The sequence below is a fragment of the Larimichthys crocea genome, chromosome XXIII, assembly GCF_000972845.2.
Source record: "Larimichthys crocea isolate SSNF chromosome XXIII, L_crocea_2.0, whole genome shotgun sequence".
NCBI lineage: Eukaryota > Metazoa > Chordata > Actinopteri > Sciaenidae > Larimichthys > Larimichthys crocea.
Genome location: NC_040033.1, coordinates 19,357,168 through 19,377,743, shown reverse-complemented (window position 1 = coordinate 19,377,743; position 20,576 = coordinate 19,357,168). Strand labels below are relative to the sequence as shown.

The following is a 20,576-nucleotide window of genomic DNA, read 5'->3' as shown; positions in this document are numbered from 1 at the left end:
TGCCTCTGTTTGTTGAAAACTAGAACTAGGTTTTGTTTCTGCTGATCGTTGTGAATATTTCCAAGCTGCATCACTGCCACAGATGAATGAGTCGTGTGTGTGTGTGTGTGTGTGTGTGTGTGTGTGTGTGTGTGTGGTTCGTCCTCTTGCGTTCCTGACATGTCGGTTGGTTTTTGAAACTTCTTTTTCTTTGTGTCTTCATGCACAAACCTCTGGACGTCTTTAGACTGTGTGCTGCTCAGCGGTGGCTTGTTATCGTGGACACTTCAGCGAGCAGCTCCAACGTGTTTTTATGGATGCGGGTCGTGTTTGTGTTTCAGCTGGTCAGTGCTGTGGATGGTGTCGGACCTGCTGGTTCATTTATGGATGTGTCCCTGAATGCAGCATATTAAATAAATGTCTGCGAGCTGATTTCCTGGGCCTGACATAACTCCTGTGGCTCTGTTGATATTTGTTATCCAGAGGACAAAGTATCGACCGTTTGTGTGAATCAGTCAGGCGCTTACAGTAAACAGGCGGGTGGAGATAAACGGGCGGGTGGAGATAAACGGGCGGGTGGAGATAAACGGGCGGGTGGAGATAAACGGGCAGAGGTCGATGACCTGCTGCCTTATCCACCGCAGCATCTCCTGGTGCATTGTGGGTAAACACTGATAACATTCCTCTCCATCTTTGGATGTTTCTGCTTCATTTAGTTCATTCCTCCAGTTTTCCTCTTTTCATCCATCCTTGTTTTTTTTTGTTCCCTTCATTCTTTTCTCTCTCTCCTGGCCTCTCCACTCTTTCCTTCCCTTTTCCTCTCCTCTCTCCTCTTTCTCCTCCAGCTCTCTCATTCAGCTTCTCTCTCTTTGTCTCTGACTTCTTCTCCAGACGTTTCTTTAAACATCCACAAAAATCTGAGCGACAGTAAAAGATCGAAACACCAACCACTAAAAGTCAGTCCCACATTTACTCTTGTCCGGCGGCTTCTTGCTCGCTCACTCTCTCCTTTTCTCTTCTTAGCTTCCTCCGTCAGCGTCCTCTTCACTCTCTGCTCCTCTGCCATCATGTCCATAGAAGCTGCTGAGCCTGGAAACATTAACAGACTGAGCTAACATGAGCTAGCAGCAGAGTTGAGACGGAGCAGCTGGAGGACATCACATCCTTGGAGTAACCATTGAATCAAAGTCTCAGAGAGATTCAGACAGAAATCCATTTTCCAGAACAGTGTGTGATGTCACGTCTGCCCTGATATTAAACTTTTAGAGATTCAAACTGATGAAATCTCAAATAAAGTGACGTGCATGTTCTCTGAGTTCAGAGTCTCAGAGGTTGGTTCATCAGTAATGTGACGCTGCGCCCGCTGACTGACAGGGAAACAAGTTTTCTTGGCGGTCGCGGTTCAGGCTTGTCTTGACTGCTTCGGGTGTCGTAGTAACCTGAACGAAAGTCTGTCTTTCTTTCTTTTCCTCCGTTCCCAAACCTTTGAAACAGCGAGTGTGTTGAAAGTCCTTTTCAGCTGAGTACACGAGGCTCTCAGGGACAGAAATGCCCGAGGCTCGAGTGAAAGGTTTAACTCTGTGTTCACATTCAGGTCATAAATCACGTGGAGACTCCAGGGGGCTGGTTAAAACATTAAAACTAATCTTCTAAAATGAAACACTGAAAATATGAATAAAAGCAGAAGCAGCACTTCACTTCACTTCACTTCACTTCACTTCACCACCTCCTGCTGTAACCACCTCCTGCTGTAACCACCTCCTGCTGTAACCACCTCCTGCTGTAACCACCTCCTGCTGTAACCACCTCCTGCTGTGTCAGTGATGAGTCTGAACGTGACGTTAATGCAGGAGAAGACATTCTGCAACAATGACGTCCTGATGTTTTTTCTGTGTGTCGGACTGTGATGCCGTGGGACAGAGATAAAAATACACTCTTGGGAAACTCGATGCTCGTTCATCTCAGACATGAACTCTGCTGAGATTTCAGTCTGAACAATGAACTCGTCTGATGTCGGGCTGCAGCAGAGAAGTCCTGATTCGTCTTAAAGCGTCTGGAAAAGTTTTCTGTCCATATTCTAAAAGAAACAAGTTACTGCAATGAAGAACTAACATGTGGCATCACACAACTTTGTCTCCTTCACATGTCTCCTTCATATGTCTCCTTCATATGTCTCCTTCATATGTCTCCTTCATTTGTCTCCTTCATATGTCTCCTTCATATGTCTCCTTCACATGTCTCCTTCACATGTCTCCTTCATTTGTCTCCTTCATTTGTCTCCTTCATTTGTCTCCTTCATTTGTCTCCTTCATATGTCTCCTTCATTTGTCTCCTTCATATGTCTCCTTCATTTGTCTCCTTCATATGTCTCCTTCATTTGTCTCCTTCACATGTCTCCTTCACATGTCTCCTTCATATGTCTCCTTCACATGTCTCCTTCATATGTCTCCTTCATATGTCTCCTTCACATGTCTCCTTCACATGTCTCCTTCACATGTCTCCTTCACATGTCTCCTTCATCCTGCTGCTGCAGAATAAACATCACGTCAGGGTTTCCTCCTGTGTCCTCATGTCAATATTACAACATCAAACATCAAACACAGCTGTAATATAAAATTCTCTCTCGTCTGTTTTTCTCTCATCATGTTTCTGAGAAAAAGATATTTGAGTTTCACAGCTGACGTGCCAGATATCATATGAAATATTTAAAGCCTCGCTAAGACTTTTTAAATCTGTTGTTGTATGTCAGAGGCAAACATTGGATCGTGTATCCTGAATTTTCCAAATTGTTTTATTATGCTGAATAAATGAGATATAGAATTTTCTGCATCTGTTATATAGAGAATCGTGTCATCTGCATAGAGTGAGATTTTATGTTCTGCTTGATTAATGTCTGCGTTGATGGACAATGGACAGGCCTGTCTTGTCCCTCAGAGGAAGCATCAATATTGATAACTGCTATTATAGATTGATTTGGTCCATTGAAGGAAGTTAGCAATAATTAAATTCATGTAAAACAGAGAAAAGAAATCAAAAGCTTTCTCCACATCTGATCATAACACAGTGATTCCAACTAACAGCAGCTACACCACGAGCTCCGAGTGAGCGACATACAGCTGCTGTCCCCGATGTTCAGGTCTTCACGTTAACATTAACCGTGGTCGTGTCTCCTGAGCCGTCACTGTGAATCCAGACTGCAGATCATCTGTGCAGCCCTGCACACGGTTTCCCTTGAAGCAGAAATCTGTATGTTCCTGATGATCCTGTGACTATTTATGGTGTAATGGCTGATCTGTTGCATGGTCTGACTCTGTCCATACACGTCTCTGGCATTCCTCTGCCTATTTATGGCCCGACATTTTTTATGACCTACCTCTGTCGCTCTGCGCCTCTATATTTCTAATTTAGCACATTTACGTCTGTCTCTGAGTGACTCCAAGAAGAGAATTCATTTCCTTTACGTTAAGAGTCAAGTTAAAGGCTCATGAACAAACCTGAGACCTCGACCCACCTCCCAGTTTGAACAGTTGTACAACTTTGCCAAAGACAGAAGTGTCTCTTTGGACTGTCCGCTCACATTAATCCAGTTTATATTCAGATTATTAATAAATATGGACTAAACAGTGCACCGTGTTTTAATGTTGGACCCATGTGACGCAAGACGGCAAGACGTCAAACATCATGGTGGAGATGTTCAGCATGTCTCATCCTTTCAAGTATTCTTATTTGAAACTTTGCTGTTTTGATCGTACCTGATGTTTAGAAATGTTATTTGTTTTTGGGGAGATTCCACCGCACACCACTAGAGGGAGCTCGTGGGCGTATGTGTACCATAGCTTGTGCCAGGATAGGTTAGATGTTAGACCGTCGTCGCCATGGCAACACCAGCCAGGCGACATCAATCATGTGGTTAATGTTGTGAAATGGTCACGGTTTGGTTATGTATATTAAAAAAAAAGATTTGTTTGTGTTAAAATAAAAACGTTTCGTACACGAGGCGGTGACAGCAGAGTTTGTATTTTCCGGAATAATGAGGCGGGAATCTGGCAAATATTGAGACGTTTCTGAATTTCAGAACAAAAACTTTTTTAATGCATTCACTCTTGTTAAGACGAGCCCTGGCCCTGCTGCTGCTTTTCAAAGAGTCATTTCACCTGAAAACTCCACCACACTGAAGTCAGACCGCAGACACTTCATTACCTCCTTAACACCGGTTGGAGGTTTGCAGAGGTCCTGACACTCAAAACAAACACGCCGACATATAACTGAGGCGGCAGTGATGCAAAGTGACCCGACGAGGCCGACAGCGCCATCGCCTGGTCCCCTCTGGCTGGAAGACTTCACTCCCGTCTCTGAGGAATGACAGAAACACAGCGTTAGACATCGTTTCATGTTCTGAAAACTTAAACCTCAAATCATGAAGAATAATATAAAATAATGAATCACTTCATACCTCTGGTATTTGGATAGAGCTGTGTGGAAGAGAAAATGTCGATCTGTGTTGATTCTTTCATTTTCTTCTCATCAGCAGAAAGAGCCAAAAGCTAAAAGTACTAAAAATACAGAAACATGCCTCCACCTTTGCTGCAGCAGTGCTGGCTGATGGATGGAGTAGATGCTCCATCAGCGACTCTGATCCTGACAGATTTACAGCGTCTGGCTTGCTGGCTCTGCAGATGAGTTTGTGCAGATGTTGAAGTCGGCAGCTGCCGGTAAATCAACCCAGACGGTGAGATTAACGCACAAAGCCGGCAGCAGGATGAATCTCAGGTAAATCCTGGTTCTGTTCTCCATTCAGGTGATGTACGGCCTCAGGTCACAGGTTTGATTCCTGTCAGAGCTGCTTGTTGTGAGCTCCAGGATAATGAGAAGGTTTACTGGCTCCTCTGGCTGCAGGCCAGACTCCCCACAGACCACAGAGAGAAACGAAAGCTTCTGTAGAGGAAGGCATGAATGTTTGATGAATGAGTCCGACAGCAGCACAGAATCATTGCATCGATTCTGAAGAGGGATGGAGGAAAAATGTATACAAGTTAAACTTTTATTTCCTGAGACTTTGGAGAGGACAGATCATTGTTTTCCATGAAAAACAGAAAAAACTCTCCGAGCCAAGAAGACAGGAATGAAAATATCTATCTTCACTAAAGAACCAAGAAACAGGAAAACTGAAATCAAGCCCTCAAACATGGCATCAGTCCTTGTGGGCTGCAGGCTCACTCCAATGAGGATGAAACTCTGAACGTGTGACGTTCCTCACCTGTTCTGTTCAGATGTTTTCATGGACAAAGGTCAAGACAAACTGAGCGAGTACTCTGGACAGGAATGGGTTAATTCAGTCCCATAAAGTTTTTTTGGCAGTAATCTGACCCCGGATGAAGCTCAGAGGACTCTGCAGCGAGTTTCAAGTCCCTGCAGGTTGATTCCAGAGAATGAGAAGCGAGACCAAGTGGAAGGAACAAAGTCCGAACGCAATCCAGCAAGGACGAGGAAATCCTTCAACAACAAAAGAAGGACACGGACCAAGAGACGAGACGTGTCTGTCTGTCTGTCTGTGTGTGTGTCTGTCTGTCTGTCTGTGTGTGTGTCTGTCTGTGTGTGTCTGTCTGTCTGTGTGTGTCTGTCTGTGTGTGTCTGTGTGTCTGTCTGTCTGTCTGTCTGTGTGTCTGTCTGTGTGTGTGTGTCTGTGTGTGTCTGTCTGTGTGTGTCTGTCTGTCTGTGTGTGTCTGTCTGTCTGTCTGTGTGTGTGTCTGTCTGTGTGTGTGTGTGTCTGTGTGTGTCTGTGTGTCTGTCTGTCTGTGTGTCTGTCTGTCTGTCTGTCTGTGTGTCTGTCTGTCTGTGTGTGTGTGTGTCTGTCTGTTTGTGTGTGTGTCTGTCTGTGTGTCTGTCTGTCTGTCTGTGTGTCTGTGTCTGTCTGTCTGTCTGTGTGTGTGTCTGTCTGTGTGTCTGTCTGTGTGTCTGTCTGTCTGTGTGTGTGTGTGTGTGTCTGTGTGTGTCTGTCTGTGTGTGTGTCTGTGTGTGTGTCTGTGTGTGTGTGTGTCTGTCTGTCTGTTTCCACCGCAATGAATCTTTTCCACTTCTTCATCATCAGAATGGCTCAGTAATGAACACACACACACACACACACACACACACGCACACACACAGATTTTCTTGGCAGCTCAGTCACTTTCTGTACCCACAATGCACTGCTATGCAATGCTGTGTGGCGTCACAGAGAAGTCGGCCCTGTGATGCCAACACCAAGGTCACACACACACACACACACACACACACACTAACACGCACGCACGCGCGCACACACACACACACACACACACACACAGGTTGTATGTAAGATAAGGGGACGGACAACAGCAGAATTTAAAGGAACATCTCAGTTTTTTTTCTTTTGATGCTCAACAGAAGGTCTAACATTAAAATAACGCTGGTCTAACATTAAAATAACGCTGGTCTAACGTTAAAATAACGTTGGTCTAACGTTAAAATAACGCTGGTCTAACATTAAAATAACGTTGGTCTAACGTTAAAATAACGTTGGTTTAAAAACAGTAAAATAATATTTGAATATAATATTAAAATATCTGTGACCAAACAATAAAATCAACATCTAAATAAAATTATAAATGTTTCCACACATTTCATGTTTATTTCACTGTTACAAACACAACATTTAATCATTTGAACATTTGAACATTTGAACATTTGATCATTTGAACTTCAGCAGAAGACGCTCACTCCTATCTGTCTTTCTGCTGTTGCCTGGCAACAGAGAGCAGTCGGAGTCAGGAGGCGACAGATTGGCGTTCATCTGTCTTCTGTGAGTGAGAGGTCGGCGTTGGAGTCGAGAACAGTCTGAGAACCTGAGCCCGTCATGTGGAGGATGAGACGCTGTAGGAAGAAGCACAGCACAAAGATCAGGACTTTATCTTTATCTGTGTCTAAACGTGTGAAATCAATAAATCTGATGAACTGCTGCCAATAAACAGAGCACCTGGAAAAGTCTGCAGACGGCCAGGCGATGGCGGACTTCAGGCTCTGACGGTTACAGACGGAGCAGATCCAGTGAAGTCAGACTGAGCTCGTTTCTTCAAATCAGAAGTTCTCAGAGCTCAGACACTGAGACCAGAGACGTCCTGCAGAGCGACCTGCATCCACGTTACCTGAAGGTTAAACAGCCTTCACTCCACACGGCAACACGCCATGCGGAGGACGGAGAACGATGCTGCTCTAATTAAACGTGTGGAATAATACATTCATCAAGGTTAAGAGTGTGTGTGTGTGTGTGTGTGTGTGATCTGATTCCATGAGACAGCTGTTCTGATATTAACGTTACAGCCTCGGGGAACCGAACACAACAAGAAAAGGACGCTCCCCTCTTTCCCCACTCCCAACAATGACCCAGGTCACAGAGCTGCAGTCCAACAAAAGATCATTAATTCAATAATTATTATTTCATAGTGTCAGGCTTCAGGGTGAGCGTGGCCCAAAACTACAAACCAACCTATCTGACCCAAACGAGGAAAACTAAATACAGGAAAGGTTCAGCTGATAATCAACCTGATCAGTAATCAATACACAACCATCAATCAAACCAATAACTAACATTCAGACAGCGTTGCCAGAACATTCCAAAACAAACATATCATCAGTCTGAAGTGACCTAAAGCTCCCTGCGCTGTCCCTTTAAGAAACATGACACCTGAACAATTCATTACGTGTCCGTAACAACACGAGATAAAGGACGTCACATGACCAACGTTATTTCAATGTTAGACAACGTTATTTTAATGTTAGACAACGTTATTTTACTGTTAGACCACGTTATTTCAATGTTAGACCAACGTTATTTTAATGTTAGACCAACGTTATTTCAATGTTAGACAACGTTATTTTACTGTTAGACCAGCGTTATTTCAATGTTAGACAACGTTATTTCAATGTTAGACCACGTTATTTTACTGTTAGACCACGTTATTTCAATGTTAGACCAACGTTATTTTAATGTTAGACCAACGTTATTTCAATGTTAGACAACGTTATTTTACTGTTAGACCAGCGTTATTTCAATGTTAGACAACGTTATTTCAATGTTAGACCAACGTTATTTTACTGTTAGACAACGTTATTTTACTGTTAGACAACATTATTTTACTGTTAGACAACGTTATTTCAATGTTAGACCAACGTTATTTTACTGTTAGACAACGTTATTTTACTGTTAGACCAACGTTATTTTACTGTTAGACCACGTTATTTCAATGCTGGTGTAACATTAAAGTAACGTTGGTCGTTGTAGTTCATCGTTGTGTATGGATGCTGATCTTTGCCAGTCTGTGGTCATGTGACGTCCTTCGTAATGAGTTTGGATCTTTGTTACAGTCTGAGACAGATGAGGAACGTTCGCGTCCCGTGAATATAAGAACAGCTGTGCAGTGATGCATGTAGTCTGACCTGCCGTGCTGTTATTCTTGATATCAGCACTCCAGTAAAAACTTTGGACTCAGCTGAGTTGGTTTACTTCTGTCAGTTTCTCTCCCGCGTGGCATTCAGCTGAAGGAAAACTGTCATCAGCAGAAAGCGTCTAAACACCGCCACGGTTTTCTTGATCTGTATTCAGCCATGTCTGCTGCACGGAGAGAAGAAAGAGGAGAACAGAAGGTCAGAGCGGGACAGATAAGAGGAGAACAGGGCCTGAGATGAAGGCTGCATACCAACAAGGAGGCTGCAGGGTCGAAGCGTCTGAGCAGTCAACAAGGCTGCTCTGCTGTTCTCTCTGAACACTGACCCCAGAACAGTCTGTAACCACGCCGGCTCCGAGCTCCGTGTTCAGACTACAGATCTGTTTCTCAACTCCCCATCACACTCGGACCACGCCATGTGTGTGTGTGTGTGTGTGGTCTGTGTGTGTGTGTGTGTGTGTGTGTGTGGTCTGTGCGTGTATGTGTGTGTATGTGTGTGTGTGTGTGTGCTGCCTCGTCCTCACTCTCGTCTTTGTGAGGATGAATGTGAGTTTTGACAGGTTTTTAAAGCCCGCGGCCAGAACAGGAGTCAGCACAAAGCAGCTTCAGCTCTCTAACTGCATCATTGTGTCAAACTATTATACACTCATGAAATATTGACTCTGCAGAACTAAAACAACCAGCTACAGTCGCCTGAATGCGTTTGATGAACAGCTGCTCTGTGTGTCACAGTGCCTGCTGGGACCCGGCGGTTATTCCTCCATCAGTGATCCAAATGTTCATTCATATAATCTATAAATATTGTTTATCAGTCCCACCAGGATGTCGCGGGCCTTTTTTGAGATAGTTGCAGCCTGATGTCCATGAATTTTGTTTTTAAAAATTGTGCTGAAAGTTGCGGTGCTTTTCAGATTTTTGTTGCGATCTTGTTGCGGGAGGAAGTGAAAGTTGCGATAAGTCGAGGGGGCCCCGGAGAGGGTGCAGCGAGCACTAAGTCCACGGCCCCAGGAAGTGGCGAGGTCCGGGCGGGAGGGTGCTGTAAAGCTTGCGGCTCCACCTTCCGAGCCTTTCCAAGCCGACCCAGAGCCGGTCGCGGCACACCATCGGACGGGGATTCAGTGCTGGGCTCTTCCCTATCACAGTTTCGTTCACAGAAGTGAAGTGGAAGGCAGTTTGGAGTCAGTGATGTCAGCTCAAGCCAATGATTGGTCAAAGTTGCGGAAAAATCACGGTGATTGGTTAAAATTGCAACACCGCCCTGAATTCACAGAGATTCACTAACGTTGCGTTGAAGTTGCAAATCGTAACATTGTGAATTCCTGGTTTATCTGGCTGCCAGGCACAGAGGGTTGGCTAACTCACGTAGACTTCTATGGTCAGGTTTGAACATCTTCAGCTGCTGGCCTGAGCTTACTGCTGCAGGCACTGGATCATGATCATGGATCACTGGATCATGATCATGGATCACTGAATCATGATCATGGATCACTGAATCATGGATCACTGGATCATGGATCACTGGATCATAAATCACTGGATCACTGAATCATGGATCACTGGATCGTGGATCACTGGATCATGGATCACTAGATCATGGATCACTGGATCATGGATCACTGGATCCTGGATCATAAATCACTGGATCACTGAATCATGGATCACTGGATCATGGATCACTGGATCATGGATCACTAGATCATGGATCACTGATCACTGGATCATGGATCACTGGATCATGGATCACGGATCACTGGATCATGGATCACTAGATCACGGATCACTGGATCGTGGATCACTGGATCATGGATCACTGGATCATGGATCACTAGATCATGGATCACTGGATCACTAGATCATGGATCACTAGATCATGGATCACTGGATCATGGATCACGGTCACTAGATCATGGATCACTGGATCACTAGATCATGGATCACTAGATCATGGATCACTGGATCATGGATCACGGTCACTAGATCATGGATCACTGGATCACTAGATCATGGATCACTAGATCATGGATCACTGGATCATGGATCACTGGATCATGGATCACGGTCACTAGATCATGGATCACTGGATCACTAGATCATGGATCACTAGATCATGGATCACTGGATCATGGATCACGGTCACTAGATCATGGATCGGGGATCACTGGATCGTGGATCACTGGATCGTGGATCACTGGATCGTGGATCACTGGATCATCAGCGCAGTGTCGTGCACGCTCTGCTCTCTGATTGGACAGTTTGTCGGTCTGAGTCACTGTAAAGCTTTCAGGGGGTCACGTCGTCTGACAGTTTTATGGTTATAGAGTTTGTTGTGAGGAGATTTACTACAACAATAAAACAAATATATCCATAAATTTACTTAATCACCTTTGACCTCCATGTTTGCTGTTGTTGTCAGAGACGTCTGCCGTCGTAATCACACTTCAGATATTTACAAACCAGAAACTGGTTATTACGCTAACTTCTATTAATTATGAACAAAATATTAATGAAATAGAAAAAAAACAACAACCTTCAAACAGGAAAAAGATCAATTCTAAAAAACACGTTTAACTCCAGCTGTGCAATACTCCTGCTGCTGTTTATTTTTAGGGTTCTTCATTGGCCTTGTGCAGACTCCCTCACTGGTGTTTTTAGGACCCGGCTGTAACATGGGGACTTATGGAGACTGACTCACTTCAAGTGGACGTTTGAGGAACTGCAGTCAGTCAACTATTCCCGCTTTGACTCTTTAGCTCCTCTTCATGTTACACATAAAATCAGTGAGAGAGAGCCGCTGTGTTTATCTGCTGACAGATGTGTGGGCGCCCACCACCCGGCCAACGTTCACGACTTCATTAAGTCAGCAGCTGTAACGAACAGTCACCTGCTCGTTGGCTTGAACTGCTGCCAAAACACTCGATGCAAAGTTTATGTGTGTTTATGGAAAAAGGCTAGGTGTGTGTGTGTGTGTGTGTGTGTTCATTAGCAGTGTAACAGTGATGCAGACTGTGTTGTGGCCTGCGGCTGTGGACTCACCAGCTGTGAGAGCAGCCTACACTTCCAGTGAACTGACCTCAAGGTCAACCAGTCCACCCACGCTGTGTGTGTGTGTGTGTGTGTGTGTGTGTGTGTGTACACACATGCAGCGGTGAATACGAGCCATTCAGCCCACACTTCATGCATCCCACAGACTGTAAAAAATCACACCATTGTTCTCGGATCTCAGCCTGCCGAGCACAACAAGAACACTTATGGAGTGTTGATTTACACTGCAGGCTCGTGGGAATACTGTACATTACTGCACTTGACCTCTGAGCTGCTGTCAGCAGTGATTAATCACTCACTGTAGCATGCTGAAGGTCTGCGGCTGACAGAGATGCTTGTTACTCAATGTGATTCGTTATTGATCCACAAAGGAAACTCTTCTCTTGGCCTCCTTCCTCTGCAGAGTTCAGAGGTCAGGTGTGTCGGAGCAGCTCCAGAGATGGTTGTGCGGTGCGAGTGGAACAGCAGTTAGAGGATATTCACCTGATTATTAACTGCAATAAAAACGTTGGTGATCCTCTGACGTTTTTATTTCAGCTGTACGAGTTAGGCCTGGCCTGGCGATCTATAATCCATAACTGGGGGAGCGCTCCAAGATTTGCTCCTTCTTTTACTGGGACATCCATCCATTTCATTTCACTTATCCGGGGTTGGGTTGCAGTAGCATGAGGTTCAGTAGAATTATACAGACATCCCTTTCTCCAGCAAAGTTTTCCAGCTCCCCCTGGGAGATCCTGAAGCATTCCCAGGCCAGATGGATGATATAATCCATCCAGCAAGCTCCCTCCAGATGTCCGAGCTCCTAAGTCTCTCAGGCTGAGCCCGGACCCTCGTCACTCGTATCGGAACGTAGGTGAGGGCTGGAACAAAGATCGTCTTGCCTTTGGCTCGCTCAGCTCCCTGTTCACCCCGACTGCGCCTTGAGATCACGCCCATGAATATCTTGAACAGGACCGGAGATAAATAGTAACCTTCTGTGGAAACCAAAACCCACGGAGAACAAGTTTAGTGTCGAGAACATGGACACACGAGTATTTCATCTGTAAAGCTGTGTTGGCCTTTCTCAGTCTGTACAAAGCAACATCGTCTCATTTAGCATTTGAGGTGAGACATGGACGTCGAGACATCAGCGTCTTTTAGTTTGAATCCTCAGAACGTGCATGTTTCATTTCCAGGAAAATGCTTCAGGCTCTTAAATCCTAAAAAAAACTCTGCACAACCTCGGTTCAGAAATCACAAACCGCTCGACCTTTTGTTACCCCTCTCTCTCTCTCTCTCTCTCTCTCGGCCTTCGGGCTGAGTACACACAGGAATGTCATTAAGGCGTTTTAATGTTCTTTGTGTGTTCGGGTTTACCATTATGGAATGTAATGGTGAGAGCGGAACAACAAAGGCCGCCTTTCACTGAGAATGAAACCGTCTCAGCTTTCTGCGGCCGCTCACTGAAGAAACACCGAGCCAAGTATCAATCCATCCGAGAGAAAACGACAAGTGACAAACGAAGAGTCAAGAAAGACATTTAAACAAGAAGGAAGCAAAGAGAGGAAGGGAGAGAAAGAAAGAGGGATGAAAGAAAATGCCACAAAAACGGAAAGTAGGACGAAAGAGAAAAGAAAGGAACGCATGAGGTAAAACACAAAGGAAGGAAAGAGGTGAAAGTGAGGAAAGTAAAGAGAGACGAGGAAAAGTAAAATCAGAAACAAAAATAAAAGAAGTTAAGAGGAATTTATGAGAGGAAATAAGGAAAGTTAAAGTTCAGCTGCAGACGAGTGAAACGAGCTGAAACCTTCTGGGTTGGTGCTCCTTGGTTCTGTCGACAGTCACGTCGCAGCTTGGCAGACGGGCCCAAAGTTCATTAGCTGATCTTAATGTTTCAGTCTGGAGCTCGTTTGCTTCCTGTAGCCATCCGTCTCCGTCGTTAGCTGGACGGGGACTCGGCCAAATAAACACTCGAGACCGTTCAGCTGTTTGCCGGCTCTGAAACTTGGCGTGGACGCGACATCGAGGCGGCGACGACCGACAGATTCTTAATTAACGTCATTCATTTGGACTCCGGCGCTGTTCATCAAGATCCACGCCGCGAGACGGACTGTGTTTACGCTCCGTGACGGAAGCTTCCTGAACATCTGTACAGATGCAGACCAGAACCAGAACCCCAGAACCAGAACCCAGGACATGACTGCCGAGGTCAGGTGGAGAAATATGACCCACATGCGAGTGGCCGACCAACTCAGGTGACATATTTGTCACAAAAGGTTCAAACGCCCTAAAAGTGAGCTCCGGATGCACAAAGGTCAAAGGTCAGACAGATTTAGAATGTCCCAGGATTTCCTTATTCATTCAGGTGTGTGTCAGCTCAGGTGTGTGTCAGCTCAGGTGTGTGTCAGCTCAGGTGTGCAGGCCGGTCTCAGGTGATTGGTCTGCAGGTGGAGAGACCAGACTTCAGATCCACTAAAAACAAGAGCAGAACGTTTGGACTCAGTCAGGAGCCAACACAAAGACACAAAGACACAAAGACACAAAGACACAACGACACAAAGACACAAAGACTGCTTCTCAGCATGTGTGGCCTTTATGTAGCTCACACACACACACACACACACACACACGCACACACACACACACACACACACACACACGCACACACACACACACGCACACACACGCACACACACACACAGGTCAGTGGTGGGAAAGTTTACAGGAAGCAGCTGCTGTGTGATGTGATGCAAGCCGAAGGAAATCCAGAGAATTAGAGCGGATACATGAAGCTGCAGAGCTTCTCACAGCGCAGACACAAAGACATGAAGACACGAAGACACGAAGACATGAAGACACAAAGACATGAAGACACAAAGACATGAAGACACAATGACATGAAGACATGAAGACATGAAGACACAACGACATGAAGACACGAAGACATGAAGACACGAAGACCTGACAAGTTTCTACAGAAAAAATCAGATTTTAAAAAACAGTAAAACATTCTGAGGAAGTGACACTCACACACACTCACTCACACACACACTCGCACGCACTCACACACACACACACTCACACACACACGCTCACTCACACACACACACACACACACTCTCTCTCACACACACACACACACACTCACACACACACACACTATGACGACAGACAGCAGGAACTATTATGAGGAGGGGCGAGGATAATTGCAGCGTCTCTTTAGACTCTCATCACTTCTCCTCCCACTCCTGTTGAGTCCATCAACACTCACACACACACTCACACACACACACACACACACACACACACACACACACACACACACACACACACAGATAAGGAGAAACACTTTATCTGAGGGAGGAGAACTGTCCAATGAGAGAGCAGACAGAGAGAGTGGAGCAGGAGGACAGGTGAGCAGGACAGGTGAGAAATTTCCCTGTTGTGGGATGAATAAAGTCTAATCTAATCTAATCTAATCTGAACAGTGAGCTAGTGTTTCTGTAACGTTGTCAGAACGTTCCAAAACAAACATATCATCAGTCTGAAGTGACCTAAAGCTCCCTGCACTGTCCCTTTAAGAAACATGACACCTGAACAGTTCATTACGTGTCCGTAACAACACGAGATAAAGGACGTCACATGACCCATTAGCTCCCGTTAGCTACTGTTAGCCCTTAACTTGAGTCTGACTGAACACGGGATCTGCCGCTTCTCTTTACGTTAGCAGTAACGTTAGCTCCCTTTAGCTAGCTCCAGTTAGCTTATGTTAGCTCCCGTTAGCCTATGTTAGCTCCAGTTAGCTAGCTCCAGTTAGCCTATGTTAGCTCCAGTTAGCCTATGTTAGCTCCCGTTAGCTAGCTCCAGTTAGCCTATGTTAGCTCCCGTTAGCTAGCTCCAGTTAGCCTATGTTAGCTCCCGTTAGCACCTGTTAGCCTTTGTTAGCTCCCGTTAGCACCTGTTAGCCTTTGTTAGCCTTTAGACTTGAGTGACTGAACACGGGATCTGCTGCGTTAGCTCCCGTTAGCTTTCATTAACTAGGTTTAGGGTTTTTTTTTGTTTTTTTTTTGTTACCGTAGTAACTAGCATGCCGACATATATTATGTATATATACATAATATATGTCATCACTGATGTCACTGGCTCATACGTGATACAAAACAGCTGACCTGTGCTAACATGTAGCCGCTACAAGAAGCTAACAAGTTAGCGTTGAGGAACTCTGCCAAGCGTTGTGCTGGAGCTAACAGAGGACGACTGCAGGTACAAACCCTCCGCGATGGTCGGAGCAGCTGCGTGATGTCTGGATTTATTCTGAGCTTCTTACTGACTGATGTTTGTGTTGGAATGTGAGCCCAGTGAGGATTAGCCGGCTAATCCCGGACCAGAACAACGCTAATCCTCATCCTCATTCCTCACACCTCCTGTGTGTGTGTGTGTGAGAGAGTGTGTGTGTGTGTGTGAGAGAGTGTGTGTGTGTGTGTGTGTGTGTGTGTGTGTTCTGCTTCAGGTCTTCTCTGGTAAAAAGGAAAATCTGAAGTTCCAGATAAAAACGTGGTTAGTTAATGTAGCTACGATGTTAGCCGCTAACGTTGACGAGGAAGCACGAAAATATTACGTTAGCTAACTTATGGCTAGTGTACTGATGATATCTGCATTAGCTTTAACTGAACTAGCCGTCCACGCGACACTCACTTCTTATTCACTCTTCATGAATCACCCATTGGCTGTGACGTTGGCTAACGTTGTGGCTAACGTTGTGGCTAACGTTACGTAGCATGTCGTGTGGTTTGAACCGCGTCACGCCCTTTGACCCCTCTGCTCTGTGTGTCCCTCCCGCTCTGCCATACAGTGCCTGGAGTTCGGCGAGGGCTCCGTGACGGGGGACATGTGCGAGGATCTGTGCGTGCTCGGCCTGGTCGAGTACAAGCGCTGCCTCTACTACGAGAACGGGAAGAAGGTGATCGAGGCGCGCTGGAGAGGAAAGCCCGTCATCCTCAAGTCCAAACTGGAGAACTTCTCCTCGTACGAGCCGCTGGGAATACTCGACTACCAGGTGACGCCTGAACGCCGTCCACCTGACGGAGCTCAGATTATCAGAAGACGTAAACTCACTGACTAACTCGTCCTCTCCTTCAACAGGACCCGGCTGACGAGCTCTCCCCGCTCGACGTGGTTTTTTACGCCACTCTGGAAGTGAGTCATCACGCAACGCGTGTGATAACCATCAGGCCAGCTAACAACGAGCTAAAACAAGCTAACAACGAGCTAACAACGAGCTAAAACAAGCTAACAATGAGCTAACAACGAGCTAACAACGAACTAAAACAAGCTAACAACATGCTAAAACAAGCTAACAACGAGCTAAAACAAGCTAACAACGAGCTAACAACGAGCTAAAACAAGCTAACAACGAGCTAAAACAAGCTAACAACGAGCTAAAACAAGCTAACAACGAGCTAAAACAAGCTAACAACGAGCTAAGACAAGCTAACAACATGCTAAAACAAGCTAACAACGAGCTAAAACAAGCTAACAATGAGCTAAGACAAGCTAACAGTGAGCCAAGACAAGCTAACAACATGCTAAAACAAGCTAACAACGAGCAAAGACAAGCTAATAACATGCTAAAACAAGCTAACAACGAGCTAAGACAAGCTAACAACATGCTAAAATAAGCTTAAAACAAGCTAACAACGAGCTAAGACAAGCTTACAACATGCTAAAACAAGCTAACAACGAGCTAAGACAAGCTAACAACGAGCTAAGACAAGCTAACAACGAGCTAAAACAAGCTAACAACGAGCTAACATCGAGCTAAAACAAGCTAACAACGAGCTAAAACAAGCTAACAACGTGCTAAAGCAAGCTAACAACGTGCTAAAACAAGCTAACAACGAGCTAAGACAAGCTAACAACGAGCTAAAATAAGCTAACAACGAGCAAAAACAAGCTAACAACGTGCTAAAGCAAGCTAACAACGAGCTAAGACAAGCTTGCAACGAGCTAAAACAAGCTAACAATGAGCTAACAACGAGCTAAAACAAGCTAACAACATGCTAAAATAAGCTAACAACGAGCTAAAACAAGCTAACAACGAGCTAACAACGAGCTAACAAGCTAACAACGAGCTAACAATGAGCTAACAATGAGCTAAAACAAGCTAACAACGAGCTAAAACAAGCTAACAACGAGCTAAAACAAGCTAACAACGAGCTAAAACAAGCTAACAACGAGCTAAGAGAAGCTAACAATGAGCTAACAACGAGCTAAAACAAGCTAACAATGAGCTAAAGCAAGCTAACAACGAGCTAAAACAAGTTAACAATGAGTTAAAGCAAGAACAACATGCTAAAACAAGCTAACAAAGAGCTAAAACAAGCTAACAACGCGCTAAAACAAGCTAACAATGAGCTAAAACAACATGCTAAAACAAGCTAACAACGTGCTAAAACAAGCTAACAACATGCTAAAACAAGCTAACAATGAGCTAAAACAAGTTAATAACAAGCCAGCTTGTCATCCACTTGAGGCTGGCTCCAGAAGTGAGTCAGTCTCCATAAGTCCCCATGTCCAAATGTCCAACTTCACAGCAGAAATAAACATGTTTACAGCCTGGTACAAAAAACAGTTTTGGTCTCTGTAGCTAACTGATAGCTAGCTAATACTGCTTCTGCTCGTGAGCACATGTCTGTTTTATTTGAAGGAAATCACCTGCTCTGTGCTCCAGAGTTCATGGTGAAGATCTCCTTTGTTTGGTCTCAGGTGAGAAACTCTCTGGGGCTGGCTGAGGAGGACGAGGATGAAGAAGGAGGAGGAGGAGGAGGAGGGAATAACAGCTCTCTGGCCAGACTTTGGGGGAAGAAGCTAAAAAACAGAGACAAGAGTTACTCCAAAGCAGAGCTGGCCTCGCTGTGGTCGCTGCTGCAGCAGGAGGAGTACACCTTCCTCAGGTGAGAGTCACACTAACCTCATCCAGACTCTTTATTTACAGACTGAACAGTTCACACCAGGAGGAAGAAAAACTGAAACCTCGAGCAGAACCAGGATCAGGAGACGGGCTGAAGAACACCACATGAGCTCGAACTCGTGTGCAGAGGACGCAGAGAGAAAGTGAGCTTGTTTTCAGTCTGATGGGCCGACGCCGTCCAGACGACCTGACAAACTCCACTGAGTCTAAAAATAAAAGCGGCGAGGCGAGGCGACCTCTGCTGCTGCTTATCTGGAGGCTGCAGTGACAAACAGTGTGTGTGTGTGTGTGTGTGTGTTAAGTCTGAGTATATATCTGTGTGTGTCATTCAGAGTCCTGCAGGATCTCAGCACCCACGTGGCCAAGGTGTTGGGCTCCTGCGGTCACTTCTACGCTGTGGAGTTCCTGTCCGCCGGACACGCCTGGGACCAGAACATCTTCTCCCTGGAGGACGTGGCTGTTTCTGGGCTGCAGGGTCAACAAAGCCGAGCCGGACCCGGACCCAGAGCCCGGGGGAGGTGGACCGCCAGGGAGATGGTGCACCGCATCGCGCTGAGTTTTCTGGACATGGTGTGGCACTTTGACAACGACTTCACCCACAAACTACACCTGTGCGACATCAAACCAGAGAACTTTGCCATCAGGAAGGACCTGACGGTGAGTCTCCACCCACGCTCAGAGTCACTGCAGATGTGTGCAGATGGAGATGTGAAGAACACATTCAGCCTGATACTTGATGATCATGTTGATTGTAGAAGCCGAGCTGGCGTCAGATGAGGACGCTGTGGTGAGGAGTGAACTCCTCTGACATCTCCTCCCATCGGGGTTAGCACTGGTCAACCAGAGAGGCTTCTGGGAGAAGGTTGGGGCTCAGGTTGCAGATGAAACTATGAAGATATGTGAAGAAATGCTGTCGAGGCAGAGAGAACGTGTGCAGTGTTTGTTAGATTTAAAGACCATCAGGACACATATGAGCTGCTGACAGTCTGCGTTAGAGATGGTTTTTAAAGTAAATAAATAATTCATTGATTGTCTGATTTTAACGTCAGCTGTTTCCGTGGAGTGAGGTGGTTCACTGCAGCTTCCTGCTGGTCTTGCAGTCCTCTCTGTTTGTGCTGCACAGACCGGCCTGTGTGCTGACCTCGTCAGTATTTGGGTTGTGTGTGTGGCTCATTAAGCTGCTGCAGACTTCTGTTTCCATGTTGGACATCGTGTTTTACAGTAATGAACATGTTCCATGTCAGCACTGTTAGAAGAACAGCCGTCCTGCTCATGAGCCTCTGGCTTACTGGGCATTTGTTGGAGCTACAAACGTTCTCCTGAGCCTGAAGTGTGGAAGATGAAGTAGTTTAGATTAAGTTGTGATCTTTGGCTGCAGTCCAGCACAGACCTGCGCGGCGCTGAATTAATGACAGTCTGCTGCATAAACCATCTGATAACCTCTGCAGGAAGACGTGAAGCTTTGCATTTCATCAGTTTGAGTACAAATGAATGTCTCTGTTCCAGAATGTGAACTCGTACAGACAGAATACTTCACATTAATAACTGTAGACGTGTATTCAGGTCAGATGATCCAAACATCGCCTCCAAACCAGAGATGCACCTCCTGGTTAGATTACTGTTGGAGGAGAAAGGAGGTGTCCTCCACGGTGCTGGGTGGATGAGTTGCATCTGTAATGAAATGTTCCAGAAATGTCGTGGATGAACTTAAACTCAGCCGAGGCTTCGTCTCCTGCAGGTCGTGGCCATCGACGTGGACATGGCGTTCTTCGAGCCAAAGATGAGAGACATCCTGGACCAGAACTGCAGCAGTGACGACGACTGTAACTTCTTCGACTGTTCGTCCAGGTGTAACCTGAACAAGCGCAGGTGTAGCCCCCGCCGCCGCAACAGCAACCTGCAGGTAAGACTGAGGTCGCTGCACGAGCAAGACAAGAGGGCTGTTCTTCTAACGTGATGCCAAAACCTGCCGAGGTTTCCTCCGTCAGCATCCTCTTCACTCTCGTCTCCTCTGCCATTATGACTGCTGGGCCTGAAAGCCTCTTCCTCTTCTTCTTCGCTGTAACTTACAATCTTTACCAATCTGACCAAACTGTGCTCAGCAAAGCTTTATTTTATATAATTACATATTATATAAGTAAACATAT

The 20,576-nt window shown here is 45.6% G+C and overlaps 1 protein-coding gene and 1 long non-coding RNA gene across 10 annotated transcripts in view; one reads left to right on the top strand and one right to left on the bottom strand.

Annotated features, from left to right (window-relative positions):
* Positions 1 to 20,576, top strand: part of dipk1c (divergent protein kinase domain 1C) — a 29,308-nt gene that overhangs the window by 3,945 nt on the left and 4,787 nt on the right. For 4 of the 5 annotated variants that reach the window (XM_019270041.2, XM_019270040.2, XM_019270042.2 and 1 more), the window contains 5 exons: positions 16,312 to 16,515; positions 16,602 to 16,655; positions 18,225 to 18,412; positions 18,762 to 19,086; positions 20,168 to 20,332. In XM_019270041.2, the coding sequence (XP_019125586.2) occupies positions 16,312 to 16,515; positions 16,602 to 16,655; positions 18,225 to 18,412; positions 18,762 to 19,086; positions 20,168 to 20,332 (936 nt within the window). Of the gene's footprint in view, positions 1 to 15,581; positions 15,723 to 16,311; positions 16,516 to 16,601; positions 16,656 to 18,224; positions 18,413 to 18,761; positions 19,087 to 20,167; positions 20,333 to 20,576 lie in introns of those variants that run through there. The other variant, XM_027274272.1, reaches the window with a different exon arrangement.
* Positions 6,665 to 18,652, bottom strand: LOC113744485 (uncharacterized). Of its 5 annotated transcripts, none has more exons than XR_003461575.1 (5): positions 18,430 to 18,652; positions 18,174 to 18,326; positions 8,431 to 8,605; positions 6,971 to 7,155; positions 6,701 to 6,867 (listed from the first exon to the last, which is right to left on the bottom strand). It is a non-coding gene; the product is annotated as an uncharacterized LOC113744485 (long non-coding RNA). The 5 variants fall into 5 exon arrangements; XR_003461576.1 differs by having other exon boundaries at positions 8,431 to 8,602; XR_003461578.1 differs by lacking the exons at positions 18,174 to 18,326; positions 18,430 to 18,652 and adding an exon at positions 8,691 to 9,912 and having other exon boundaries at positions 6,665 to 6,867.